At 54.3% G+C, this 26,603-nt stretch overlaps 11 protein-coding genes across 11 annotated transcripts; 7 read left to right on the forward strand and 4 right to left on the reverse strand.

Moving 5' to 3' along the window:
• Nucleotides 1–2,896: 2,896 nt before the first annotated feature.
• B0H18DRAFT_432700 (uncharacterized protein) lies at nt 2,897–3,835 on the forward strand. Its single transcript, XM_048038080.1, has one exon. The coding sequence runs from the start codon at nt 2,996–2,998 to the stop codon at nt 3,611–3,613; it is 618 nt and encodes a 205-aa protein (XP_047892502.1). The 5' UTR covers nt 2,897–2,995; the 3' UTR covers nt 3,614–3,835.
• A 277-nt stretch (nt 3,836–4,112) lies between these two features.
• B0H18DRAFT_1119984 (uncharacterized protein) lies at nt 4,113–5,779 on the reverse strand (the record flags this gene model as incomplete). Its single annotated transcript, XM_048034036.1, has 2 exons — nt 4,113–5,459; nt 5,513–5,779. The coding sequence occupies 2 exons, from the start codon at nt 5,777–5,779 to the stop codon at nt 4,113–4,115; spliced, it is 1,614 nt and encodes a 537-aa protein (XP_047892503.1).
• Nucleotides 5,780–7,649: 1,870 nt separating this feature from the next.
• Nucleotides 7,650–8,176, forward strand: B0H18DRAFT_1012308 (uncharacterized protein; the record flags this gene model as incomplete). Its single annotated transcript, XM_048029041.1, has 1 exon — nt 7,650–8,176. A coding segment is annotated over exon 1 (386 nt), but the record flags the coding sequence as incomplete, so codon positions are not given.
• Nucleotides 8,041–8,923, forward strand: B0H18DRAFT_1012315 (uncharacterized protein; the record flags this gene model as incomplete). The annotated part of the gene is made up of 1 exon (XM_048029042.1): nt 8,041–8,923. A coding segment is annotated over one exon (347 nt), but the record flags the coding sequence as incomplete, so codon positions are not given.
• Nucleotides 8,372–9,527, forward strand: B0H18DRAFT_1175940 (uncharacterized protein). The gene is made up of 4 exons (XM_048035931.1): nt 8,372–8,495; nt 8,565–9,099; nt 9,170–9,395; nt 9,455–9,527. The coding sequence occupies exons 2-3, from the start codon at nt 8,871–8,873 to the stop codon at nt 9,376–9,378; spliced, it is 438 nt and encodes a 145-aa protein (XP_047892506.1). The 5' UTR covers nt 8,372–8,495; nt 8,565–8,870; the 3' UTR covers nt 9,379–9,395; nt 9,455–9,527.
• A 90-nt stretch (nt 9,528–9,617) lies between these two features.
• Nucleotides 9,618–10,531, forward strand: B0H18DRAFT_1012322 (uncharacterized protein). The gene is made up of 4 exons (XM_048029043.1): nt 9,618–9,901; nt 9,995–10,133; nt 10,229–10,381; nt 10,439–10,531. The coding sequence occupies exons 1-2, from the start codon at nt 9,701–9,703 to the stop codon at nt 10,058–10,060; spliced, it is 267 nt and encodes an 88-aa protein (XP_047892507.1). The 5' UTR covers nt 9,618–9,700; the 3' UTR covers nt 10,061–10,133; nt 10,229–10,381; nt 10,439–10,531.
• A 348-nt stretch (nt 10,532–10,879) lies between these two features.
• On the reverse strand, nt 10,880–12,307 carry B0H18DRAFT_1105035 (uncharacterized protein; the record flags this gene model as incomplete). Its single annotated transcript, XM_048032633.1, has 4 exons — nt 12,196–12,307; nt 12,040–12,139; nt 11,846–11,979; nt 10,880–11,792 (listed from the first exon to the last, which is right to left on the reverse strand). The coding sequence occupies exons 3-4, from the start codon at nt 11,863–11,865 to the stop codon at nt 10,880–10,882; spliced, it is 933 nt and encodes a 310-aa protein (XP_047892508.1). The 5' UTR covers nt 11,866–11,979; nt 12,040–12,139; nt 12,196–12,307.
• An 850-nt stretch (nt 12,308–13,157) lies between these two features.
• Nucleotides 13,158–14,944, reverse strand: B0H18DRAFT_432792 (uncharacterized protein). Its single transcript, XM_048038081.1, has 2 exons — nt 14,641–14,944; nt 13,158–14,586 (listed from the first exon to the last, which is right to left on the reverse strand). Exons 1-2 carry the CDS (start codon nt 14,908–14,910, stop codon nt 13,264–13,266), a joined length of 1,593 nt encoding a protein of 530 aa, XP_047892509.1. The 5' UTR covers nt 14,911–14,944; the 3' UTR covers nt 13,158–13,263.
• A 1,436-nt stretch (nt 14,945–16,380) lies between these two features.
• Nucleotides 16,381–18,568, reverse strand: B0H18DRAFT_877947 (cytochrome P450; the record flags this gene model as incomplete). The annotated part of the gene is made up of 13 exons (XM_048040592.1): nt 16,381–16,468; nt 16,519–16,662; nt 16,709–16,840; nt 16,894–16,975; nt 17,033–17,055; nt 17,120–17,286; nt 17,342–17,355; nt 17,414–17,534; nt 17,586–17,701; nt 17,752–17,903; nt 17,955–18,146; nt 18,206–18,338; nt 18,397–18,568. 13 exons carry the CDS (start codon nt 18,566–18,568, stop codon nt 16,381–16,383), a joined length of 1,536 nt encoding a protein of 511 aa, XP_047892510.1.
• A 787-nt stretch (nt 18,569–19,355) lies between these two features.
• B0H18DRAFT_934355 (Conidiation protein 6-domain-containing protein) lies at nt 19,356–20,502 on the forward strand. Its single transcript, XM_048041774.1, has 5 exons — nt 19,356–19,667; nt 19,723–19,813; nt 19,872–20,075; nt 20,133–20,273; nt 20,327–20,502. Exons 2-5 carry the CDS (start codon nt 19,801–19,803, stop codon nt 20,389–20,391), a joined length of 423 nt encoding a protein of 140 aa, XP_047892511.1. The 5' UTR covers nt 19,356–19,667; nt 19,723–19,800; the 3' UTR covers nt 20,392–20,502.
• Nucleotides 20,503–21,148: 646 nt separating this feature from the next.
• Nucleotides 21,149–25,540, forward strand: B0H18DRAFT_432916 (uncharacterized protein). The gene is made up of 20 exons (XM_048038082.1): nt 21,149–21,290; nt 21,345–21,401; nt 21,477–21,758; nt 21,814–22,005; nt 22,059–22,167; nt 22,221–22,375; nt 22,432–22,550; nt 22,617–22,791; nt 22,843–23,051; nt 23,102–23,244; nt 23,298–23,354; nt 23,402–23,475; nt 23,529–23,590; nt 23,649–23,778; nt 23,839–23,997; nt 24,048–24,099; nt 24,159–24,212; nt 24,264–24,420; nt 24,471–24,509; nt 24,561–25,540. The coding sequence occupies exons 1-20, from the start codon at nt 21,249–21,251 to the stop codon at nt 25,336–25,338; spliced, it is 3,045 nt and encodes a 1,014-aa protein (XP_047892512.1). The 5' UTR covers nt 21,149–21,248; the 3' UTR covers nt 25,339–25,540.
• The last annotated feature ends 1,063 nt before the right edge of the window (nt 25,541–26,603 follow it).

Below are 26,603 nucleotides of genomic sequence, written 5' to 3' on the forward strand. Positions count from 1 at the left end.
TCAGTTTCTCTCTCTCGGTTTTGACCTCGCGGTCTCGTCTCGTCAGCGCGTCAGTAGTAAAGCAAGTGTGTAAGTTATTCCGTGGCGGGTGAACGGTGTATTATATTTTTTGTACCTGCATATGCAGGCACGAATATCTGTCAGTGATGTACAATGTATGGTCAAGCCGAGTACATTGAAGGGTGAAGACAGTGACTGAAATAGACATTCGGTCCAATTGTTTGTATGAGACAGTACGTACTTCTTGTATTGCCTGTGCGTTATCTTTCCTTCGCTGATGCATGTCTTTTCGGCCAATAGCGCCACTGCATGATGTGGCGAGGGAGTTGAAGATGTCAAATAGAAAGAAAGCTGTGGCGACCCAGGACGAAAGTTGTACCAGAAAGAGGGCAACTTAGAAAGATGTGCAAGATAATAAAGATGAGTCATACAACGCATGATAATGTGAGATCTGCGACCTGCACTTTTGGCGATGGGGGACGCTTGACGGATCATAATGAGTGAGTTTTTGTTACGATAAGGTATCAGTACTCACCGTGACATTACTGCAGCGAAGCGCGGGTCATTTTCAAAGCCGGAAAGAATAGGGATGGCTGGTTCAATGGTGATGACCTCATGAAGCAGGTGGAGAATGCAGTCGATGTCTTCGAAGCAACTTGAAGAACCAATGGCTTCGCCACTGGCCTGTTCCTTTTTGACAACGCACCAAGCCATCAAAGACGTGCAGATGATGCCTTATCTGCTCGCAAGATGCCCAAGGGCCCTCACGAGACGTGGCGACTGCACAAGGATGGGCCCAAGATGCGTCCCGGGGTCAATCCTTCGACGGGTAAGCCACAAGAATTCTACTGGCCTGACAACCACCCTACGACACCGGGTTGGTTTAAGGGCATGCAGCAGATCATTGTCGAACGTGGCCTGTGGCCTGCCAAAGGCCTTCGGGCCGAGTGCGAGGGGTTTAAGTGTGTGCCAGGACGCAGTGATTGCTGCTGCCGGAGGCTCTTATTCAACCAGTCAGATTTCGTGGCGCAGAAGTCACGGCTCGAGGAATACATCGAATCACGCGGGCATATCTGTGATTTATATCCAAAATATCACTGCGAGCTCAATTTCATCGAACAATACTGGGGCGCGGCGAAGTTGCGGTATCGGGAGACGCAGCGTACACTTACGATCGAAGCAATGGAGGAGAATGTCCTGCAATGCTTAGATAGTGTGCCTCTTCAACAAATTCAACGGTGTGTCTGAGTCGTGTCTTACACACCAATTGTTTCACCTGTTCTAACCTTTTGCACAGGTATTCAACCCGTTCGGCACGGTTTATGCATGCGTACGAGAGCGGTTTGACCGGAGCGCAGGCTGCATGGGCTAACCACCGGTATCATGGCCATCGCACACTGCCTCCGGAAATGGTTGAAAAAGCACGAAAAGCGGTCCCTGATATGTCTTAATACATACAAAAAGTTTTATACATCTTCGGTGGTGCGTCCGCTGTCTCAATGCCTACCTTCCGGGTCCCCAGAATCCTCGATTTTGCCGCTTATGTAATAGGCGCCTGCTTATGTAAGGGGTGCTGGTTCCTGTTGTCCGCTATCTTAGACACGTTCAGTGGTAAGATTGGTACTTCGTAGAGCAAGGCGGCCCGTGCATGTTCAACATAGCAGGACCCCGTATTCTACTGATACCCCGACTCCGGCGCTCTAGCCCCGAGCCTGAGTCAGAGTCAGAGCCGCCTGAGGTATGTAAACGCCGCCCTGTAACTTGCCGTTGTCGTGACCATTAAGACAGAATTCACTATCCTCTGACAGATGCGTGCAGTGCAGCCTCTTGGACGGTGTGTAGCCACTCAGTCACGGATTCAACATGAAGGCTGATATGCAGGTGCGTGAGCAACACCGAGCGCTTCAGCTAGCACAATGCAAAAACACTTCTCCATTGGAAAGTCCACTACACCGCGACCATCCTGGGGTAGCCGTCGTTCAGGTGAGAATAACTACTCTTCCAAAACAATACAGTCACACACGTAGTATCCAGAGCCAAATTCCAAACCATGCCTTGACCAGCTCGCGCAGTCCTGTCAAGTGTTGCTCGGGCCCTCTAGCAAGCGAAAGGCGTCACCAACCGTCACTTGACGTCAATTCATAGAACGCCCAAGGAGCTAGGACCGTTATGCGGGTTCACTCGATGTCGCATACAAACTCGGCACCCTTTTCCAATATGCAGCGCGCCAGAAGAGTCATCGAATACTTCGGAGTAGTACGGCATTGCCCACGGACCTCAAGCTAACTTCTGACAGTAAGCACGGTGATGGGTGTCCAAACCTTACGGGGCGTTGGTTTAGCGGCGCCCAAGCCATGCGTAGGCTGGTGTTTTTCCGGCTATTGTTGACGCGATGCAATGGCTTTTGCCTTCTGTGGGTAGTGCGGTAGCGTCTGACGCTGCCGTATCGTAATGATGCATCCGTGCGCTTGGTGCTAACAGTATGTTCTTCTATTCAGACCCGCGCCTTCATCCCATGGTCATGCGTGACGCTGTTAGCTTTAGGGACTAGCAAACTCGTCGTGCTCCTGTCCCTTAGCAGCTCGATGACAAGCGCTGCGACTCCCCATTGCAAGCGCCAGATCTCGCCGTCTCTTCACTGCCTCCTAACTCGTGGTAAGCCTCGTTAACATTTTCTAGTCGTACTGGAATCTCACCATCATCTTTACAGCTACACGAGTGCTGCCAGTGACCGTGAGGTGTCTAGCTACCAGCCAGGGTTTGTTCAGGCCACCATGGGAGCGATAGGCGTCTGGCATTCCACGATCGTTGGCGCTTCAATCTCAGCGACACGACAGGGATCTTCAGAAGGCCTCCTCGATCGGCAACAGGAGATTGGAGATCCAGCAACTTGAAGGATCTCGGTATTACTCGGATTCGGACTCGGGCTCGGACTCTGAGCCTGCGAGCGGCTGGCGTGCGTTTCGATATCACTGCCAGTGGCCTGGCTTACGAGATGACGTGCGCATTGTGCAGTGCTATATCCTGTCCAGGCTTAGTTACAGGTGCTTTGAGCAAGGCCGGGCACTACAAATGGGGACCCAGAACAAGGTTGGACAGATCTTGTAACGCTGAGACAAGAATAGCCGTCGTCGATTTATTGCCCTTGATAGCACGCCGGTCTGAATACCCTACAGATGCCACGCACTATACACGCAATGGACCTTCAGTTGAACGCCGAGACAGCGACGTGGCTACAAGATCAACATCTTACGTTGAGACAAGGCACCGCTCTTACCCGGGGACAAGCTGTCCAATTCCAAGGGTTCCCTGGTACGCTATCACCAAATCTCATCCATTGCCTCTTGCATGTTCGCAGGCGCAGCCATTCTGCGCGTGTGGCCAAACTGCCCGTTTTGTCAAAACACCGTCCCGTCACGGTCCAATCATTCAACGGGTCGGGCCGGCGTATCTATGCATGTTCCATCCTTTTCAGCGACCACTCACTCGCGCTGTGTATGTCTGTACGAGACAGGAAGCCACAGTAAGCATATCGGTATGTACTCTGCCGCTCTTTGTCCCATACATGGCAACACTGACGCCGCCCGCGATGGCCACTCCGCGACGAGTATAATTTCGAGCACACCGAGGCTTCCATCGGGTAATGGTCCGTGAACACCATGCATTATGTCTTACACAGCCCTTTCTACAACATCATCCATGCCGTCCACTCAGCGCCGATACGCGCGTACGCAGCAGCGTTGCGGAATTCAAAGTAGAACTGCAGTAGAGGACAAGGAGTATTGTAATCAGCGTACGGAGCTCTTGAGCATCAAACACGGCCTGCCGCCAGACGATGTCTCCTGCGCCAATGCTACCTGCGGAACGAGTATCAGCGTACACGCATCTTCCTAGCGCGTCGTCGTGATTGCTACTGTACTATATTCTGGCAGGGAAGTTTGAAGCTGTACGCACACTGTTACACACCCTTGACTGGCACAATAACTGATACGTCGACTGAGCTATAATTACGATATACACATACAACGGCAACATCTGACGAAACTTTGTGTCAACGAGCATCCTATTCGAGAGCACTCCAATACATACCAGCTGAGCATTTCGCCGACTCGTCAAAAATTGCGCTCCTCCATTTGTTTTCTCGCCTGCGTCCTCATGACCTGGAAAGCCTGGAGCTGATCGCACACTCGAGCCAACGACGGAAGTCCATCATGAAGCCGTTCGTATAACTCTCGCAACGCCTTTATGTCGAGGAAAGGGAACAGACGGTCAAGCAAGAGTGCGACGTCCATCACGTCGATCTCCTGACGGTCTGAAATGCTCTCGATACCGAGGAAATCGAGATGGTGTGACAGGCTCGGGTATGTGTCGAGGCCCGCCGCGAACGTCAAGTCCATGGACGAGACGTATAGCATGCGCAGGTGTGGGCATGACCTCGCGATGCGCGGTAGACAGTCTAGAGTGGGTCTCGCCATGACCACATCTCCTGCAGTCTTCCATCGAATGCGCAGCGAGACGATATTTGCCCAGGAGGAAGTGATTGCACAGAGGTCCTCATCGGATACAGCGATTCGCGATGGTATAAATAGATAGACGGTGTGTAGATTGCGGAGCCCAAACAACAGTGGGAGAGGGTGCAAAGACGGACTAGCATCGCCGTGGGTTGACTCCAGGGGTAGGTTAGATAGCGTGAGCTTGTGCAGCGACACACTGAAGTGAGACTTGATTGTGCTCAGCAAGTCAGTGGCGGTTTGAGGGTCGCAGGAATATGGTGTTCTGATCTCGACCTCTATTTCGCATAGGGTGGCATCCGACGTCGCAAAACCCATAAGGACGCGACAGATGGATCGAGGATCGCCTTCAATGCGAACAGCCTTGAGACCACGGAATCCGGGAAGTTCCTGGACAACATCCTGGCCAAGCTCAGAGGCGTCCCTTAGGTGGAGCCGGGTCAGATTGTCCAAGGAAGAAAGTGCTCCTAGACCATGTGTGTACTGACTTGGCTGTCCGGTTATGGCCACTTCCCGCAGACCACCACATTTGCCGAAGGGAACGAAGTAGTAGGGGGTGGCATACGACATCACCGTCAATGTTTCGAGACCTGGCGCGGCGGTAGCCACCTGCTCGCACAACGTCTCGTAAAGGAATTTGCGTGTGACTCCATCGATGTTCTCGGTGACTGTGTTCACATCATCGAAGAAACGGAAGGACAGGGATCGGAGTGAGGGCGAGACGAAGTAGAGAACATCGTGATCGGCCAGGTCGTCGTGTCTCCAGCTTAGCGTTCGGAGTCGTGGCAATAGCGGTTGGTGGCCCAGTGCCCTGTACAAGGAGAGTAGGACGGATGGATGGATCGGCTGAGACTCGGAATACTCGCGGTCTATATGGAGAGTGATGATCCTCTGCGCGTATAGCTGGAAACGATGTAAGTCCTCGGAACTCAGCCTGCCGAACAGGATCTTGTCGGCTTGTCAATGATGTGGCTAAAGTAGTAGGATGTAGGAGGGCTCACATAGTCGGAAGTACGGTCACGGTGGTCGTGAAGAACGGTTGCCCGCTGGAAGGCCGGTAGAACCTTGAACAAAGGATGTAGGTCGTCCATGCTGCTCCAGAGAACATCCAAGGCGAACTCGTGGACGAACTTGTTAACGCGGGCGCATGATGCCAGCGTTTCCCGCTTTTCAGGGTTCGAGTATTGTTCAAAAAACGGATCGGGGTATAGATGATTGAGTGTTTCCCCAAGTATGTCTCCAATCTGAAAGGCCCTGGATGCAGCCATGTTGCAGAAGAGCAATCCTAGAGAACGCAGAAAGTAGTAGCTAGGAGAGGGATATGTCTACGCAGCCGCCGATCGATCGCAACCGCGCAGAACCGCGCATGCTTCCGGCTTGTGCGCCTCGATTAGTCTACTTTTCGACGCGCTCCCTTGTCGACAGGTCGGTATTTTCAATCGCAGTTTGAATGTACGTAGTGGATCGCAGGCGGAACCTCAAGTGTGTGGCTGAGCTTGTGGCGGGTGCGTCTGTGGCGGAAGCAAATATTGCATTGTTCTCGTCGCGTACTACTACTAGGTCGCCGTCTTTTGCACTGCTCGTCCTCAGCTTGAAGATAGCGACTTACACCGCTATCTACCGTTTCTTTCCGCGAGGAGACGTCCTTCAGCTAAAGGTTCGAAGGTTCACCCCTTGCGCGTTCTAACAGTGTTCTTGATGTCCCGTTGCGCGACGACTCCGGACACGAGCACGCAGACAAGGATGCGTGAAGGTTTTCTCGCTCGTCCATCGAGCGCGGCATGCTCAAGAAGGCGACGCACGCACTTGAGTGAGCGTTGTGTGCGCGACAAGTAGCGATTCAAAGGTCTGTCCCTCGCCGCCCGTCTGCGACCTAGCGCACTTTACAGTCTGGATAGTTCATCAAGCGAGTTTGGCGTGTAGCGGAGTCACTGGAACGGCGTGTTTCACAAGCTCGCCATTCGGTTTGTCCTCCATCTATCGCCCGAGCCTCTGGTCCTTCCCACCCACACTTTCTCGTGTGCACCTACTCGGCATGCCCTCTTCTGGATTCTCGCTTGCCTCGGTATGTGTCTGCCGTCTGGAACACTGGCTGGTAGCTGACTCTGAGATCAATTGCTGGACCGACAAGGCGGCACCTCCTGGCGGCGTGCAGCTCTAGCGACACACTGTCCGGCCGCGCGAAATCAGCCACCATAGTGAAAGTCGAGCTTCGGGTACAAGATGTCAATGACCGTAGTGTGCACGGGATGAAGCCTAGGGGGAACTGCCAAGGAAGAAGGGATGGCGAAGGTAAGTACAGCAAATTCGAAGCTTCGAAGCCGAAGTACGCCCCTGCAAGCGACCGTTAACCCGCAAACTCATCTGTCTGCCCGCACGCGCGTCCACTCGCCCATTTAAATGCTCGTGCGCCAATCCGAACGCTGTCCCGCACGTTCGCCCGCTCGCACACAGTCGCTTACCTATCCTTGTGCTCAACGGCTTGGGCGCCCGCTCGCCCACGCGCTTGGTTGCCCGTGCGTTCGTGCACTCGATTACTCGCGCGCACGCCGCTCATCTGCCCGTGCACTCGTCCATCTAGCTGCAAACATATCCCCTGGCTCCTCCGCCTGCGCGCTCGCCCGTCTGGCAGCCCGCCTACGGTGCCACCCGCCAGCTCGGCCACCCGACTGCCCGCCTGCCCGCCTGCTCCGTTGTATGGCAACTCAGTCATTTGTGTACCTGCCTACTCGCGTGTCTACGTCTTCGTCTGCGCTCTCACCAAGCCACTCAGAGATATATTAATATTACTGTATAGTCTAATATTTTGCTGGGTTCAGTGCACCTGCGCGGTGCTGATTGATGTCATCGACACATAAGTAGCAGAGATTCTGTAAAGAGGACATGTACAGCGACATCGCGGATTGCATAGCAGAACATGTCATAACAGATTGTAATGACCGAGACGCGCCTCGGACGCGTCAGAGCGCGTTGTGCCGACGTGTTTGTACAAACTCGTGACGTGCCGAGCGGCTGATGGCGACCTCCAGACAATAGGGGGGTATCAAAAGCAGACGTTAGACAAGGATATCCGGAGCCAGCGAAGGTTGAAGGAATTGTCTACTCTGCCCACGGGAGACTAGCCTCGATGCCTGATCTTGCCGAACACCGTATGCTACTCTTATGTCTGTTCGAGTAGGAGCTGGTGGTGGGCCTGAACGTTCATATGGCTGCAGTACGATACTTTCCTTCCCGATCCGTCAACCACTCACGCGTCGTGCTTCTTTCGAGCCGCCTCCCACTCGCCGACGTGTCTTTCTCGCTCTTCAGCTTTCACTACTAGTGCTAGGTGTTTGGTCTCTCCCTCTCGCTTCCATGGCTCGTGTCTCTTCGTGTGTCTTAGCACTGGGCAGCGTCGCCCTGACCGCTATCGAGTTTCTCTGCAGTTCTCTCATCTCGCAGTCCCGACTCCGGTACATTTGTGCGACGACACCGTCGCGTGTGCAACACTATCCGAGGAGCAAGTCGAGCAGAACGTGGCGAGTCGAGTCGCGTTTCGATATCGGTAAGTGTTCCTCTAGTTTCGACGGCCTAACTACTCGTTACAGACCACCACCGTCGCCCTTCACCGAGCCCTACGTCCATCTCGACCAGTCGACATCCCGGCATCAGGACGAGCGCGCGTGTTTTGTTGGTGCTTGTCCTCGCCACGCACGCGTTCTTTCCGACAGCAGGGACACGCGAATGCATATCAACTTGAAGCAGGACATCATCCCTCACGACGAGACGCCAGCCTGAGCCGCGTCGCGACTCGGTGACGGGGAATCACCGCCCTCAAGCCCAAATACTGCGAGCCTACGTCCCCAGCAACCCTCGAGCCTGGCGACTACCAGTCTTCTCCCCTCATCAACCTCCGCCCTCAGCAAACCTCGACCCCTCTGTCCGCCCTCCATCATATGCGGCTCACACCGTTCGCGCTGTCCCGCCGTCAAGCATGGTCACCCCGTATGTGTCCACTATCACGCCGTCGAAGGCCTACCGCGCCCATCCGCTCAACGCATACGCGCACCCCAGCATGCTGACGCCATTCGTGCACTTGATCGGGCCACCTCCCGACGTCGCGCTCGATTCCCGTACCTCAGGCAACCTCGGCCTCCTCGTTCGTAGTAGGTGCCGCACAAACGCCATCCTCCGACACCGCTCTTCTGTTCCCCGTCCCCATGCTCGCCGTCCTCTCCCTCGACGACCTCTCGCCCTAACGCTGCAGCCATGGCGTCCGCAGTTGCTCGCCTCCGCCGCACGCAAGCACTCCCTCGCATCCTCCTTCGCCGCGTCCTCGTTTAGCCGTGCCATGACATACCTCCCCACTGCCGCCATGCCATGATGTCCGCCCTTTCTAGCGGCGACCCGCAACATCCGCCGACCGCAACATTCGTCAAGCCGCTGGGACAGACACCCTGGTGTCATTCCCTTATAGAAGGCGAAGGCGAAAGAGCCGTCGACAAAGCCGCTCTCCCCCGACGCGGCGTCGCCGCAAGTAGCAGCGCGCCCGCGGCCCGCTCCGAAAGCCGAGCGGCGCAAGCCCACCATCAAACCGACCGAAGCTCTCGTGCGTAGCCCCGGAGCGCTCCACTCATGACCTGCACGCTGAGAGACCGACGGCGGGCGGTGCGTCTGAGACACCCGGCGCTGTGCAGCGGCTCCGTGTACTGCTCAAGCGACCCGCACTCCAGCTCATACGAATAGGCGTGCGGAACAAGGGCTCTCGTACCAGCTCCAGTACGTCGGCAAGCCGGGCAAGTTCGACGAGGTCGTTGGGCAGGACGGCGTGAAGGTCCTCATCGACAGCAAAGCGCTCTTCTCCATCATCGGCAGCGAGATGGACTAGCACGAGGGCGCACTGAGGTGCCTCATCCCCCCGCGTTTCCTCTTGTGATCGTGCTCATCTCGCTCGGTATGCGCAGCGCGAAGCTCGCGTTCAAGAACCCGAGCATCAAGGACGCGTGCGGGTGCGGAGAGTCGTTCAGCGTCGGTTCGTGAGCCAAGTGCACCGAGCCTCAAGTGTACGCTTATCACGTTCTCTATATCACCCCGGATGACGCCTGTGCGCACGAGCTAATATCCCTGCTTCACCACATCTGTATCCATATATTCCTACCCGGTGATATACTAGACAGTATTCGGACCGTAAGCTTCACCGTCTCAGGCTCATGAGGCACGATATTGTAGGTTTGCATGCAAGTCTGTCACGACGACGCTCCGTTAGTACCTACACTTCGCTGTGTTGTCACAATGCCTGCATGTTTTGCGTCGAGGCACCAGGAGGTCATGACGACATTCTCGCTCGATCGTCAGCGTTCGTCGACGTCATCTGGAGGTCGAAGACTTCGGTGAACTCATTTGCGCTCCCTGTGTTTTCGTCTCTGTGGCTCACGCGCTCAATCTTAAGCAATTAAGTACGGTCCCAGTAGCGACACAAGTTGGATATATAGATCAATTGAAAGTCTGTCTCGAGCACACAACCATACCATCGTCTGTCCAACACAATTCCAAGAGATGATCGTGCATGATACAAGCATGAGTGAGCGCGAGCTCTTTCTCCGACAACAACATATTGATCCGTGTTGCGGCCGCGGGGCCATTCTATACGTTGAGATCGCACAACGAATTAGCAGAGCGGCCTCATGAGGATGGTTCCATACTCACGAATTACATGCAACATTACGAGCCAGGGGTTGCAAGGACGTCAGTCCGTGCTGCCTCGAGGACCCTCGGCCTGCGGTTGCACCTCCTCTCCGGCGGTGTTCGTCTGTTCAGCTTGCTTACTCTGATCATGTATCTGATCCGTGTCCTCCGTCCAGCTGTCGTATTCTAGGAAGTTATGCATAGTGCTTCAATGGACACTCAGCTTTCCTTCGCGATCTATCCAACTCCAGAGTACTACATACCTCAATATACCTCGTCCATGCGAGCGTGGCATATTCCGCCTGACGAGCTCGTCCAACCGATCGTACCGTTCTCGCAGTGCTGAACCCATCCCAATAAGCTCATTGCCAGACGTCCAAAGGTTTCCATCGTCGTCAACACCTATACAGAAGCCGCGCGACACAATAGTACCGGAGAAGCGCTTCTCCTGCAGTGTACTGTCCAATCGCGCCAGGACATCATCCTGCTCCATTGTCGTCAGCAGTCCGTCCAGGTCTTCGGCCTTGTGGTCTGTCCGAAGCAATAGAACAACAACCATAGCTTGGAAGTGTTTCGAGACGATGTTAGACAGAATATGCGGAATCCAGGGCCATGCTGCGAAGGGGTGGTACAGCCAGATCTCCAACTTCCACAGCTGGTCGTGGTGTGAAAGGTTGTAATTTCGCTCTGTAAGCATGAAACAATCAGCAAAGCGGCTCCAGAGAGAACAAAGAAAACTTTCCGACTGTGGCATCAATTGCACCATCACGAACAGGAGAACTGTGATCGATATGGAGCACAACCGTTTCTGCAGATGTGGAACTCGCATCCAGCAAAGTCTGGGTTCTGCTGACTGCCGAGGATGGTTCCAACTCGCCGTCCACTCCAAGATCGACAAAGCGCACTTGAGAAGCCCGGCTGATCTGCACGAAGAGGTCTTCGACTGCTGGTGCAGCCCATCGCACTTGGAGATGCTCCAGATTTGCACAGTTCAGTGGAAGGGAGGCCGGGGAGACGTGCTGTTTCTGCAAGCAGTCAACATTGAAGCACCATAATTTCCTAAGCCACGGGAGTGCTGAAACGAGGCGGGACAGCTGGGCGGCGCTCGACAAGGTGACATTGTAGATGTCTAGAGCGTCGATGTAGCTGAACACCCCTAGGAAGCCGATGTCCTCCATTCGGACCGAGCCCATGGTCCACTCAGCATTTTCAATGGTGATCCGCGACAACCTCGGGGCCTTGCCCGCGAGCATAACAGCAAACATACCCAGGTGCCGGATCGGTTGACGCTCCCCGGGAGAAGCACTCGAAATAACGACCTGTTGAATGACCTCACGGAGGCGAGGTTTTGCGCGGAGTGTCTTGGAGAGCGAGAGGACGTCCTTCCGGTCTCGTAGATAGATGCATTGACGCAGATGGTACCACGTCAGGGAGTACCAGTCTTGGCATACGAGCGCGCAGGATGTGAGAGTGATCAGATGTGGCTCGCCCTTTGTACGGATATAACCCGTATTGCATCCCGCAGCTATGTAGTCGATGATCCGTTCACAGACCTCCACAGGAAGCCGCGGGATCGAAGGACCACGAGAGGAGTCCTCGGACGTTGACGCAGCTGTCCTGTAATCCACATGTGTAAACTATGGTACCCGCGTCTGTTCAGTGACACTTACATTGACTCGGTTTTGTCCATTGCGCTGACGTGGGATGTGCGCGATGGCGATGTGATCGCGCTGTCACACCGACGGAGGTCTCCTGCAGGTCTGTGGCGACAACTACGCAGACCCTCGACAATGGAAACACGTAACTAACAGCAGCGTCTCAGATCGCGGCTCTCCAAGTACACTAGCATAGTATGATAACACACCACCTGATATCCGGTATGTATACTGGCCCCCAGACAAGCCAATATGCGCCGTCTTGGTCGTCGGTTCGCGCGGTGCTGGCGCCCGTTGGTGGTCGCGACGCTAAAAGGAAAGCACGGTGTCAGTAAAGAGATTCGTTGGCGAGAGCGGAGTCGTACCTCGTGAGAACTCTCACAGCAATACTCTTGGTCTGCGCTGCAAGAACTCAGCTTGAAGCTGGACGAGGGGGAGAGCGCGGGGACAGCGTTGAAGGCAATGATGTGGTATATATCATAAATGCATCGATACAACGTAGCGCGCGCTCGCCGGCGTAAAGCGTGCCTCCTTCATCATTCTGGGTACGCGTCTGACCGGCCGAGATCCAGTACTATGTACCATAACTAATCAGAATAGACTATCGGCTCTTATGGTCTGCACCGCGCTCAGTTCTACTCGACGTCGAGACCTGTCGATACGTACCCCTACGCGCTCACGGCGGCTCGACGCAGGCTGAGGCCTCCTCAACATGTCAGATCGAAAGCCGGCGTCGATGCCAGTACTTGCGTTGCAGCCGCTGGTCAAGTTTCTCAATGCAATACAGTCACTACTCGTCACCGCCCTCGATGGGTTCGTCCCCGAGCCGTATTTTGCGCGAATAAGACATGCTGCGCAGGTGCGTAGCTAGATCAGTGGAATGCGACGTGAGAGGATACCTGGATCACGCTGGGAGTGTCATGCCAGGCCATATGCCTCTCAGTGAGGTATGCAGCCCTTGTGTCGTGTACAAACATGATCCGCTGACATGCGAAAGGTGCTTGCTGCCTCTGCTCATTACCTCTGCACTAGTGTGCATAAGCTAGAGACAGAAATTGAACTTGAGACGAAGGCTCGCCGTCGAAGACTGCCGCCTGCCCCAAACCATCCCGGACCTGACCATCGAAGTTCGCGAGTCATAGTCACCGTCTCGGCAACATGCTTCGCGACCTTGCGCTCCTGCGCGCATCAGACTGTGCCCTCTGCTCTGCTCTTTGAATAGAGTACCTTCGAAGGCATCCTCTCTTGCTGATGGACAGGCCGTACGCACACTGTTACATACCCTCGACTCGCACCGTGACTGATACATCGACTGAGCCACATTGTCACGATATACACATACAACGGCAGCTATCTAACGAGGATTTGTGTCATCGAGCATCCTAATCACGAGGATTCCAACACATACCAGTTGAACATTTCGCTGACCCTCGTCAAACATTGCCCTCCACCATTCGTTTTGTATCCTGCATCCTAACGGCGTGGAGACCTTGGAGCCGATCGTACACTCGAGCCAACCACGGCTGTTCGTCAATGTATAACTTTCGCAGCTTCTTTGCGTCGAGGAAAGGGAACAGACGGTCAAGGAAGAGTGCGACGTCCATCACGTCGGTCTTTTGACTGTTTGAGATGCCCGTGTGGATATCGAGGTAGTCGAGCTGGTGTGACAGGATCGGGTATGTGTCAAGGCCCGCCGCGAACGTCAAGTTCATGGACGAGATGTCCAGCCTACGTAGGTGTGGGCATGACCTCGCGATGCGCGGTAGACAGTCTAGAGTGGGTCTCGCCATGACCACATCTTCCGCAGTCATCCATCGAATATGCAGGGAGAAGATATTTGCCCAGGCGGAAGCGAGTGTACAGAGATCCTCATCGGAGAAAGCGATTTTCGACCAAGTAGACAGACTGACGGTGTGTAGGTTGTGGAAGCCGAGCATCAGTGGGATAGGGTGCAAGGGCGAACCAGAGCCACCGTGGGCCGATTGAAGCGGTAGCTCCAATAATTCGAGCTTGTGCAGCGCCGCATTGAATTGAGACTTGATTATATTCAACAAGTCAGTGGCTGTTTGACGATCGCAGGGGTCAATGGTGACCTCCAATAAAGTGATATCCGACGTTGCAAAAGCCATGAGGACGCTGCCGATGGATCGAGGATTGCCTCGAACGCAAAGCACCTTGAGAGCGCGGAACCCGTGAGACCCCCAGTGGACAACATCCTGACCAAGCTCGGAGACGTGCCTCACGTCCAGCTTTGTCAGATTGTCCAAGGAAGACAGCACACCTAGATATGCGCACTGACTTGGATGTCCGCCTATGGTTACTTCTCGCAGACCACCACATTTGCCGAAGGGAATGAAGCAGTAGGGGGAGGCCTCGGACAACACTGACAATTTCTCGAGACATGGTACGGCAGCAGCCACCTGCTCGCATAGCGCCTCGAAAAGAAATCTGCATGGAACTGAATCCATGTTCTTGACAACTGCTCCCGAAGCACCGGTGAAATGGAAGGTCAAGGATCGGAGTGAGGGCGAGACAAAGTAGAGAACATCGTGATCGGTCACATTATAGTGTGTCCAGGCCAGCGTTCGGAGTCGTGGCAATAGCGGCTGGTGGCCCAGAGCCCTGGACAAGGAGAGTAGTACGGATGAATGGCGACGGACTAGATAAGGGCTTCGCGTTATATCGAGACTGATGATCCTCCGCGCATACAGCTGAAAACGATGTAAATCCTCGGAAGACAGCCTGCCGAGCAGGGTCTAGCCGACTTTGTCAGTGATGTGGCTAAAGTCACAGGATAAAGGAGGGCTCACATATTCAGTAGTATCACGACCACGGTAGTCTTTATGGACCGTTGCCTGCTGGAAGGCCGGTAGAACCTTGAGCAAAGGTCGTAGATCGTGCATGCTCCTCCAGAGAACGTCCAATGCAATGTCGTGGACGAATTTGTCAACGCGTGCGCATGATGCCAGTGTTTTCCGTCGTTCACGAATTTGAAGGTATTCCACCCCGTCCCACGGGTATAGGTGATCGAGAATTTCCTCAATGATATCTTCTATCTGGAAAGCCCGGGAGGCAGCCATGTTTGCGGCTCTGAAGGCAGTCCTAGAGAACGAGGATGTAAGTGGGAGAGGGGCATATGTCTCCCAGGTGCCAGTGAGTCTACGCAGCCACCGATCGATCGCAACTGCGCGCCTCGATGCCGAACCTTGCCGAACACAGTACTTATACTACGCGCATTCTTGCTCAGTTCTACCGTTCGACATCGATGCCCCCTACGCGCTCGACGCAGGCTGGGGCCTCCTCAACATCTCATATCGAAAGCCTTCGCCAATCATGGGCTGCAGCCGCTCGTCGAGTTTCTCGATGCGTTTCACTCACCGCTCGGTACCGTCCTTGAAAGGCTTACCCTGCATTTTGCGCGAATAAGACATGCTGCGCAGGTGCGTAGTTGAATGCGATGCGAGAAGATGTCTGGATCACGCTGACACGACAAAGGTACTTGCTGCCTCTTACACCAGTGTGCGCAAGCTAGAGACAGAACCTGAATCTTGGACAACAGCTCTCTGTTAAGACTGCCTGAACCATACCATCCCGGACCTGACCTTCGGGTTCGCAAGTCACTCTCACCGTCTCCTAGGTGCCTTCTCGCCCTTGCAAGTCATCCTTCCCTTGGCGCCCCCGTTCCGAGTCAACCACGCTCATACGGCGCGGTCTCTAACACAGTGCGCACGTCCGCGTGAGGGTCCACCGCAGCTAGATTGTCCCCGCTGGACATTTATTGTTCACCGGCTCCGCGTCGCTACGAGCATTTTCGTCCCGTCTTCACTGGTGCCACAGATCGTTTGGACGAACAACCCGCGCAAGCTATCCCTGCCTCAATTAGCGATGGTAGAGGAAGGCCGTGGATGTCTACAACGGCGTTAGTACCGCGCAACTCCGTTTCTAGTCGCAAATACCTGCCTTACAAACCGGATACATCAGGAAGGAGTACTTTGTCACCGAGCGTCTTCTTGATAGTGGATGCATCCGCAGGGATCATGCAGGAGTTGGCCACAAACGGCCTGGTAGGTGCATAGCGAAGCGTAGTGTGGTCAGCTAATAGCATCCTTACACAATATACGATAGATGGCTCACGCACCGCCGCCCGACAGAGAACACGACTCTGAGCGGGTCCCTATCCTCGGGTTCTGGCTCACTCAGTGCTGAGAGCCATCCTGGGACGAGCATCTCTGCGTCTCTGTAGAGCTCTTCATCGCGCGTCGTGGCCCTGGGACGAGCACGGAAGGTGTCAGACTCCGCTGCAGAGGAAAGATGCGCACGTAGCGTCTCGATGCCTCGGGACTGTGCGGTCGGTAGATGAATACGCTGAGCATATAAGGTATACATCAACTGGTTAAAATAGCAGAATGCATACGAGCTCGAGCAGGCATATATCAATCGTGTGCAATCCGTCAACTCTTACTGCGCCAATGGTGACCACGCACATACGAGTACTCAAAGTGAGGTGTTCCGCGCACGTAGTACGGTACAATCACCGATGTGCAGAGCATCTAATCCAGCACTGCGATGCCGTCGAGAATCAGTTGCCGGGTCCGGTCAGATCGAGGATGGATGTCGCAGACAAAAGGTTCAGGACGCCTAAGCATGCTATGAGGGAACAAGTACATGCCGTCCATGATGTGACTCACATGATGGTACCAGAGATGTACATCGGCGTTGGGGTTATCTCCTCGCCACGCGCGTTCCGCGCCTTGGTTATGTCCATGGTCGCTACAATGCTCGCGATCCCGAGCCACAGATTATCGTCAGCAAAATATCGCCCTGGGCATATCCTGCCCAATTTCAGACTCAGTGTATGTCGGAGATCTAGAAATGCACCTCCGGCCAAAGCCAAACACTATCTTCCTGGGATCTATGAGGTCGGGATTCTCGCTCGAGTTCGAACCGAGGAATCGCTCCAGCTTGAAGACTTCCGGCTCTGGATATACCTCAGGATCTCGACACATTGCCCTAGATCATTCATCATGGGCACAGAAGACACAACAGAGGCTGTACAAGCGTACCAGAGGTTTGAAATTACCATTGAACCCTTGGGGAGGTAGTAACCTCGGTACGCATCATCTTCTGTCAGCCGATGGGGAACAGCTGGGATGAGAGCGACTCAGCGAGGGAGCGATGGACTCGGACAGTGATGTCACTTACAAAGGGGAGCTACAGGGCACCATCTCCGTCCGTCCGTCAAGAATGTCAGTATCGTCCATATCTGTAGGATTGCAAGTATCCGCGCACCTATATACTTCCAACAGCACGCACTCGAGATACGTTAATGATGCTCGGTCGTCAAAGTCCGGGAGCCTTGCGTCGCCGACTACGCGGATCATCTCTGCTTGGGCTTTCCTGAAGACATCGGGATGCTGCACCATCATGAGGATGAACACAATCATGGTTGTCAACGACTAGATGCTGTGAGATCATATCGGCGCTCCTTGCTTTTAATCGGTTCGAACTTACCGAGTCGGTGCCCGCTGTGTGGGGGTCGCGTCAAAATAGTGCCACCGCACGAAGCCCCGTAAGGCAACATACCGAAATACAGTGTGCCTGTGGCACCCTTGATATCGTCTTCGTCTTTTGCTGTCAAGGATCCTTTACGCGAGCAATCCTCTATCAAGGCCGCGGTGAATGAAGGCCGGGCAATACCGTCCACCTACACTAACGATCAGCTGATGCTCAAGCGATCCAACCGAGCACTACTCACAATTTCGTCTTTGACAGTATTGTATGGTATCATCTCCATGTTCTTGACGGCTTTCCGAGCCTTCACAGCAGAGTACTTGAAGCCCATTCCAGGCAGCCATGCAGGGAAATATCGCACTAGGGCTATGAGCTGACCATATACCGACACGTATCACCCGGTCACTCACAGAATGGGATGAAGTCCACCAGTGCAGCACCAGTACTACTCTCAACAAGCGCAGCTCTAATACCATCCTCCGTCAGCTTCACAAACTTACCACCGTCCAACGACGCGATATCATATCCATAGCCGATCTCAAAGATGATACCCCCGGTATACCTGTTCAAGGGCTATTAGTACCAGGTCGATTAGACATGTCGCTACTCTCACCTTTTCATCTGATACACGAAGTCGTCCGGGTGTCGTAGGAGGTTCAGCAACAACCGGCGTGCTTCGCGGCGCTGCACCGGATGGTAGCTGTCCACGGCAGACCTGGCGATGAACGCGTGCTGGAACCATTTTCGCATACGTCGCCATGTCTCGTTATACCCGCAGAGTGAGGTGTTGGAGGTCCATCCAATCCTGCAGTGGGCCGTTCAAAAATTCACTGTGTAGATGTCGAAGTGATCCAAGTAACGTACAGCTCATGGAACCACACAAACCGCGGTCGATCGGAGTATATCGACCCGCGCTTGTCCATAAGGTCAATCGCAGCCTTGACGGAGCTGAGGATGATCGTGGGCCGCGTGAAGATTTTGACGTAGACGACATCCCCTACACACGGTATCGGTTGTCAATCTCCTTGAAGGTAGTTCATTCAGAGAACTCGTACCATACTGGGCAGCCCACTTCGTGAATGTAAGGTGCTGGTCGTTTTGCGGCAACTGATGTGCATTGCCAAGGAGAGGGATGCGCGGGGGTCCGGGAGGTAAGGGTCCGGGTCTCGGTGGGTGCAGAACGTACGGAAGAACGGCAGCTGCCAGACATAGGCCGGCGAGAGCCATGATATCCGCTAGGGCAGGCATACTGAGAATGATACAAGTGTACCGCAAGAGGGTGTCACGCCAGCCAGCTATACATACTTACTGTGAAGATCCCGATATCCATCGTGTATATGCCAGTGTGTTTGCAATCCGGAGGGCATGTTCGCGAACCTTAGTTGACTGTGTCCCGCGGTTCTCGATGCCTGCAGATACACTGCGACTCCATGATTCGTCCAGCTATCTCCACAGATTTGGTCGATGGTCATGGGGCCTTTCAACGAACGCAAACGATCAATACGCATGGTATAAATGGCAAGGGATATACCCGGGCAGCAGGCGAATGTTGCGTCGATTAGGCGTCGAAGTATTCTCGTCAGGACGTCGTTGATCATGGGAGTTGTATGTGCTTACCAAGGTGGTTTGAGTTCAAACGTGGCTGGTTCAGAGCCTCGCCGGAGACGATATTGAAAAAGCTGTGAAGAAGTAGGATGGCCACTAGGGTCATTGTACATAGCTATTATGAATGTGCGACTCGGCGACCCGGCCGTATGCGACCCATGACCAGATCAACGGCGTAACGAAGACACAGGCTTGTCCAAGGGGGAAAGCAGTATCAGCAGTCATGATTCAAGCAAACACGCCGATGGAAATGCTCAGTCGCTATGATTTGATGGAATCATGCAGCAAACGAGTCGAGGTTGAGGCCACTGGTGCGACTCGGAAGACGCGCTTGTGGCGCCAAACTGCCATCTGAACTCCGCCTGAATGAAAGGTGGCGCAGATTCGAACGCTGCCTGGCCAATGATGAATCGATGACACTTGACTCGCATCTCGCAATAATCAGTACCTCAGTATGCTTTCTGTGCCCCGCCAAGGCAACGAGGCCACATACGTACGTAAGTATGGGACGTGGACGTAGATGCTCATTTGCGGCCCCACTGCACAGCAGCTTGGAGCATCGATGCGGTTTTCACTGGGAGCTTCGAAGTCGTTGGGACAAAAGCCCGTCGCGGCCCCGTGACCTATTTACTCCCAGGCAAGTGGAACGCGCTACGGTCGAGAGCCACAGCGAGGGGTGGGTCGAGGCCTATGACAGCAACCCCACAGTATTCCGTCATAAGTGCGTGTCATTGTCCTCAGGTCGTATATATATCCCCGTCTTATTGCTGCTCCAGCCAAATCACTTCGCCTCATATTTCAAACACGTTCAAGTTCTGGCTTCTATACGCTTCACCAGAAGACTACTTACCACGATGACCACTCACGGTAGGCGTCCTTATACGCGCACATCGTGTTTGGCCGTTCTGACGCGACTCTCCTACAGGAAAGGATCCCACTCGTGTCGCCGCTGGCCTGAAGGCTGCCATCAACAACCCCAACGTCAGCGAGGAGGGCCGAGAGCGGGCTGCAGACAGGCTCGACGGGATCGACGGTGGCGCTCATGGCACCAACGGTAGCACTGCAACCACTTCGGTCGAGGACCAACACCGGAACCGCGAGCTGGGCGGTTACAAAGCGACGCTGCACAGTAAGTTCAGCCTCGCGGTTCGATGTGACCTCGCGTCATTGACTGCCCGCTGCTTAGATGACCGTACTTCCGCTCAGGCCAAGGAGCACGCACGAGAGGTGCTCGAGGCCGCCGGCTACACTGTCGAGCCAGGCCCTGGCGTGACTGAGGACGAGCATCAGACTCGTGTCCTCGCTGGTTACAAGGCTGCTTTGAATAGTGAGTCTTGATTCTCCACAGAGGATTGATTGGTTGACAAAGACGCGTTGTAGACCCTCGTGTTTCCGAGGAAGCTAAACAGCACGCCAGGGAGTACCTCAATGAGTACGGTGCTTGAATCGAGTTCCCGGTTTGTTATCGTATAAATATCGAGGGATAAATGGTGTATCATAGTGTATCTCATAGTTGTGTAACACGTCTCCTGTCAAGTCCTTGAATCTTCCACAGCACCGACTTTCGTCTCGAGTATGAGTGAGCTGACGGGAACCTTTCGTACCTACGAGTCTACCCTTCGCCACAAGTCAACCTGACGCGGCGACGCGGTGAAGCAGTCTCAAACCATATTGTGGTTCTGCGCCTTTAACCGCTTCGCCGTACATTGGCCATCTATCTATATTTTGACGGTGCGTACTGAGTAACTCTTATTAGTACGTAGAGGCTGCGTACCGGTATCACTCTTAGCGCCTCCGTGACGCGTCTGTGGCTGCTCAAAGCTCCGCTTGAACTTGCCATCAGGGCTGCCAACAGACTGATTTCTTCCTCGACCGAGCTCCCCCTGGCTCCTGCAATCCTCCGAGCACATCGCGATGTCGAATCCAGCTCTCAAGCAATACATCTGATCTAACATGCAACGGCTCTAGTTTACACCGTCCTATCGTTTGCAGCTGCACTTCATTGCGCCCATCAAATGCACGGGCCCGTCGGCCGCGGCTTTTATGCACGCCCAGGTCAATAAATCACTGCCAAATGATGCCGCCTGGTGCTCAGGTCCGCATTTCCGACCATGGCTAAAGTCAGCCAGGCGTTTCGAGGTTCGTGACGTTTCGTTGGTCGGCTGACATGCCCTAAGATGGAGCTAAGTATCGTATGTGTGCCCGGGTTGGTCTCGTACCCATCCGATGGGAGGAAGTTGCACCCTACCACCGCACTTAGGGAGGAGTGCGGTGGTAAAAGGGTGCGACGTCCTCCCATCGGATGGGTACCAGCCCGGGTCAGTTTGGCCTCGGGTTCCCTGAGGTATCTCACAGTGTGCCGAACAAGCTCGCAAGGATTGACGAGTGGTACTTTTAGTACGGGCTTTATCCGGCTCAATACCGATTCCGGACCATCCGAGTTACCGCCTCCTTGGTAAGTTATGTGATGGCGCTCGACGCCTCGTAAATTGACAGATCCATGCACATACGCGCGCAAATAAATGGTCAGCGCGCGAGCGTGGCGGGATTTAGCCTGCCTTGCTCTCAGGTCCCTGCGTTCAGAGAGGTCGTCGAGCCATCGCGGCCGAGTGCCCTTGACGTCGCTCTTTCTGTGGTCATGCTACTTTCTCTACTTCTGTGTCTTCTTTCCTTGATAGCATGTGTTCTCTCTCAGGCGCAGATCCAGACCTTCTGGCCCGCTGCAGCTCCGATCGCTGTCCGCAGCCCCTACCTGAATGTGTGGCAGACCGCGATCTCGACGAACGACTACCCCATCTCCTGGAATGGCTCAGTACATTCGCTGCCATCTGAATCATAGTGTTTTTGTGATCTGACAGCTCGGATAGGTCCTTGGGTGGGTGGGCCTGATCCGCGTCGATGGGAGCACGTATCGGTGGCTCGGAAACAACTTCGACATGACGGGCTCAGTGGGCGCGGGGTGCAACGTAACCTTCACAGAGGTGACGCCTACTCGGACGATCCAGACTGTCCAGGCAGGTCCTATGAACATGACGCTCACCTTCCTGAGCCCGATCGAGGTACGTTTCTGTGCTGCTTCGGGAAGCATGGTCCTGACTTCTCTCGCTGGAAGCCCTCGGACTGGGTGAAGCAGTCGATGCCGTTCTCGTATCTCGCTGTTGAGTTTGCGTCGACGGACGGGAAGCAGCATGATGTTCAGCTCTACTCCGACATCAGCGCAGGTGAGTGAGGCTTCTTCCGCTTACCTACCAGCAATCGAGTTCGAATCACACAGAGTGGGTGTCCGCCAATAAGGGATACGTTGCGGAATGGAGCACCAATCAGACAGACAACATGGTCTACCATGCCATCAAGCTACAACAGGCAAGGGCTTTCGACGAGGAGTACCAACAAGCCGCCGATGGCACAGCTTACTATGCGATGTCGCTCGTAAGTGCCGAAGCGTGCCGCGGCGATGACTGGAACCTGATATCACGCCGACTTAGGGTTATGGTCAAAGTGTCGGGTGGCAGAGTTGTCAAGACACAGTCTGCTACGAGACATTTTACGGGTCTGGCGCTCTCAGCAGCAAGAACGACAATGACACTTTCCGTGCCATCTCGACGTAAGTCGCAGGATCCCATACGAGTAGCCATGAGTTTACGAACTGAGTTGCCCACTTCTGTGCTAGTGACCTGCCTGTGTTCGCGTTTTCCGTGGACTTCGGAAGTGTTAGCGGGACACAATCTCCGGTCGTCTGGACCGTTGGCTACGTTCGCGATCCATCTATCGAGTACACGCTCTTAGAAGACGTGACGACTCTGCGCCCATACTACACTAGTCAATACTCCAACGCTCAGGACGTCGTAAGTGTTCGCGTTTGTGTTCTAAAACTGTACTCACGTAGGACCCATCAGGTCGAAACATTCCTTTCCGATTATAACGACGCTCTAAGCAGGGCTGAAGCTCTGGATAGCCAGGTTCAAAGTGCCGCGTCGAATGTCTCCTCTGGAAGCCAGTACTACAATATGCTCTCCCTCGCCGCCCGCCAAACGTTTGGTGCACTCGATCTGACGACGTCAGGTGGCTCGACGAGGTTCTTCATGAAAGACATCGGCTACAGTAGGTGAGTGTACGAGTGTCGGTTCGCATGTGCTAACCTCATCCGCGGAGCAGCCGAGTGACTCCCGTCGAGACGCTGTATGCCGCACTGCCGATGTTCCTGTACTTCAACGCTTCGATGGTGAAGCCGTTCCTTCTCCCGCTGTTGGAGCAGCAGAATACTTCGTATACTGCTCAGTACGCTGCGAGGGATATTGGTGAGTTAATGGAATGTCCCCCTTGGGCGTTACTCTTCTCATAGCGCCTTCAGGGACCTCTTACCCTGTCGTGTCAGAACCGAGCGCGGAAGCTAACGAAGGGATCGAACGTGAGTTCGGCATTGCAGAGATTGAGCTCAGCTGATTCGACCCACAGAATCGGGCAACATGCTGATCATGGTCTTGGCTCATGCTACGTATTCGAGCGACTCGACATTGCTCCAGGCGTATGTGAGTCAGGTCTAACAGCGCGTTGATGGGTAGCCGAGTCACACCTTGTCTAGTATTCTCTGCTGAAGACGTGGGCCGACTATCTTGTCTCGAATGCGTTGTATCCTGCAAATCAGTAAGTGGACATGTTTACTGTGATCGTGGCTCAGCGTATCAAATCACATCCGTGTCAGATTATCCGTGGATACAGAGAGCACAGCCAGCAATTCGACCAATCTTGCTCTCAAGGGCATCATCGGTATTCAAGCCATGGCAAACATCAGCGCTGTCCTGGGAAGAGACGAGGATGCACAACACTACTCCGTAAGCGTCTGTCTCCGTTCATTCCACAAATATGATATCAATTACGGGTTTGTTGTGTAGTCGGTTGCAACACAGTACACCGAAACTTGGAGAACGCTGGCTATGCCGTCAGACTCAACGCATATCATACCGACATACGGGGACGCGTCGTCGGCTTGGTCGCTGTCATACAACATGTATGCCCACACGCTCCTCAGCTTGAACCTGTTAGACGAAAAGGTGAGGGCATTGATCGCCGTGTCGAGAGATGATGATTGAGCCTTCGGGAGATCTTCACGGGCGTCACGACCTATTACCAAGGACTGTTTCAATCCGGTGCCAGTAGGGTCTCACCTCAGCTGCAGTGATCGAATATCTGATGCGTCTTCTCCTCTCCTCAGACTATACTTACGGTCTACCGCTCGATAGCGACCATGATACTCTCGGTAGTCCAGGTAAGCTGACCTAACCAACAACTCACAGGGACCGTCGCTGATGTTCTGCAGCGTGGATGTCATTGACCGCAGCGGCTCTCACGGATACAGGTGTTCGCCAGCAGATGCTGAGTCATCTGTGGGAGTTCGCTTCGTCGAGCGTCACTTCGGCGCCATTTGCGAGTAGGTACAGCGTCTCCAATGGGAGTTACATTGGCGGCACTGCAAGGTAAGCTTTCTAGTAGTCGGGCCGTACATGCGACTTGACATAGCTTCTAGTCCCGCTCAGGGTGCCTTGTTTGCTCCTCTGGTGTTGAGGTAAGCAAGCATAATCCGCGATACTAAACCGAACTTACATCCGTACGTCAGTGGCAACCGTCTGAACGGGTCGCAAGGGCCGCCCTCAACGGGTTCATCTTCGGATTCATCGGGAAAACATCGTACACTCGTCGCAGCGATCGTAGGGGGCGTTGTGGGCGGGGTTGTTGGCCTCATATTAATTGCCCTGGGAGCTTTATTCTTCTACCGAAGACGCCGCGTACGGACTACCGCGATCGAGCCGTACCCCTCTCCGGTACTTCCGGAGAAGGACGTAGACGCTACAGCTTCGCCCAGCCGGCTTCTCTTGCTGCGCAAGCATTCGAGTCCAGCATCTGTAACGGGGAACACATCGTTCATCGGTGGCACTCCGTCCTCCATCTCGGCTCCGATGGTTACACAGAACGCACCTGCCTCCGTCATCGTCCTCGGCAATCCGCCGTCGGTCATATCGTCTGATACAGCGACGAGTTCAGCGCCCGCAAGAAGCGTTCCGGCACCTGCTCTGGCCTCGCCGCCTACTCCAACGGTGTATGACCGGTCAGCGCCAACCGGCTTCGCGCCGCTTTCTTCGAGTTCGTCTCGACCCTCCGAGCCGCTGGGAGCTGCAGGCTCGGTTACCGTATCGTCGCCGTTGCCCAGCGCGAGCACTGGCAGGGAAGACCCCGAGATCCAATCACCAGACGCTGCTCCCAAGCTCAGTCAGGATCGGGACGCGGAACTGGCGAGCCTGCGCAACGATATGCAGCAACTTCGTCAAGAACTGCGTCGGGTGGTGCCTGTTCTGGAGCGGCTGGAGGAGCCTCCGCCGGACTACTGGTCGCAATAGCCACGTAGATGGTCTTTTACAGGATGGGGTAGAGTTTGCAATGTTATTGCTAGTGATTGAATTCTGCTAGTGAGTAGCGCGCTTTCGGGTTCTCTAGCCGTCGTTGTGGTACAACTTCAAATATCTCGTTATTGGTGTATATATTGCATCCCCTTTAGAATCGCATGATCTAGGTACAACATGAAAGCGCCTATGAGCTTGGTCCTCGAGTCCAAACTTTCACCATTCAGAGTCAGGGGCCTGAGAACGAGAATGAGACCATTCCACTGCCAGGAAATTCCAGCAGATCAGTGTGCTGCATAGGGACGTCACGTGCTGCTGTCTACTGGCACGCCCAGTTCCGCTGTTGCACTTTTGTTGCACTCGCCGACGACGGGCTATAAAGAGGCCCAGGGCACTGTTCTTCGCGCTCTAATACAACTCTTCCTTGAAAAACCTCCACCCGTGGGTGTTGGCCACGATCGAGTCGGGGCTGGGCAGCGACAATTGGGCTGGCAACTTGCTCGGCCACAGCGGCTTCTCTTCTCAATTGGAGTTTCATGTCTTCCGTACGCACGGTGCCGGTGCTTTGCCCAGATAGGTCTTCGAGCTATTATGGACGGCCGTCATGCGATCTGTCAGATTGTGGACCACATCGTCTACACGCTCGAACTCCGAGTCCATCTCAACAGATTGTTTCGCCGGCGCGATGTCGGTAGGCCGGGGCAGGCAAGGGAAATAATATTCGAGGCTTGGAGCAAGGCCACACAGGGTCTGAATGAACTTGGTTGTGAGTGACATTTGTTTCTTCGTACTGCCAGGAGCCAGAAAAGTCCCCCCTCTGCGTCTGTGGGGCCGTGGTGATGCAGCCCCATTAGAAGCGTGCTACGATGAATATGGAGCTACTTATGTATGCACTGACATCGTCTCGCTATACCGAGGGCGAGAGGATCATGCTCGTGTGTTAAAGCTATTCTCGTCACATCCATTCGGCACCTGGCTCAATCTGCCAGTGGCATGTCACTCGATCTGTGGCTCGTCAGTGCATCCCATGCCTAGCACTTAGGTTACGTTCCGATTGCTGACTACGCCCATAGCATGGCAAGTCTTGGAAGCCAGCGTGTATCAAGGTTGAGGGTGACTCGCACGTAAGTAGTTCAATTAGTCGCTTCGTATTTGGTGGGGCTATGTTGCACATCTGACCTTTCGCAATTGTACCAGGTCTTCTGTATTCCAAATACGAGCGGTTACCGCGAAGTCGCAGCTGTCTCTGTTGACATGCACGT

This window comes from Fomitopsis serialis (assembly GCF_022376445.1).
Source record: "Fomitopsis serialis strain Sig1Antser10 chromosome Unknown B0H18scaffold_41, whole genome shotgun sequence".
NCBI lineage: Eukaryota > Fungi > Basidiomycota > Agaricomycetes > Polyporales > Fomitopsidaceae > Fomitopsis > Fomitopsis serialis.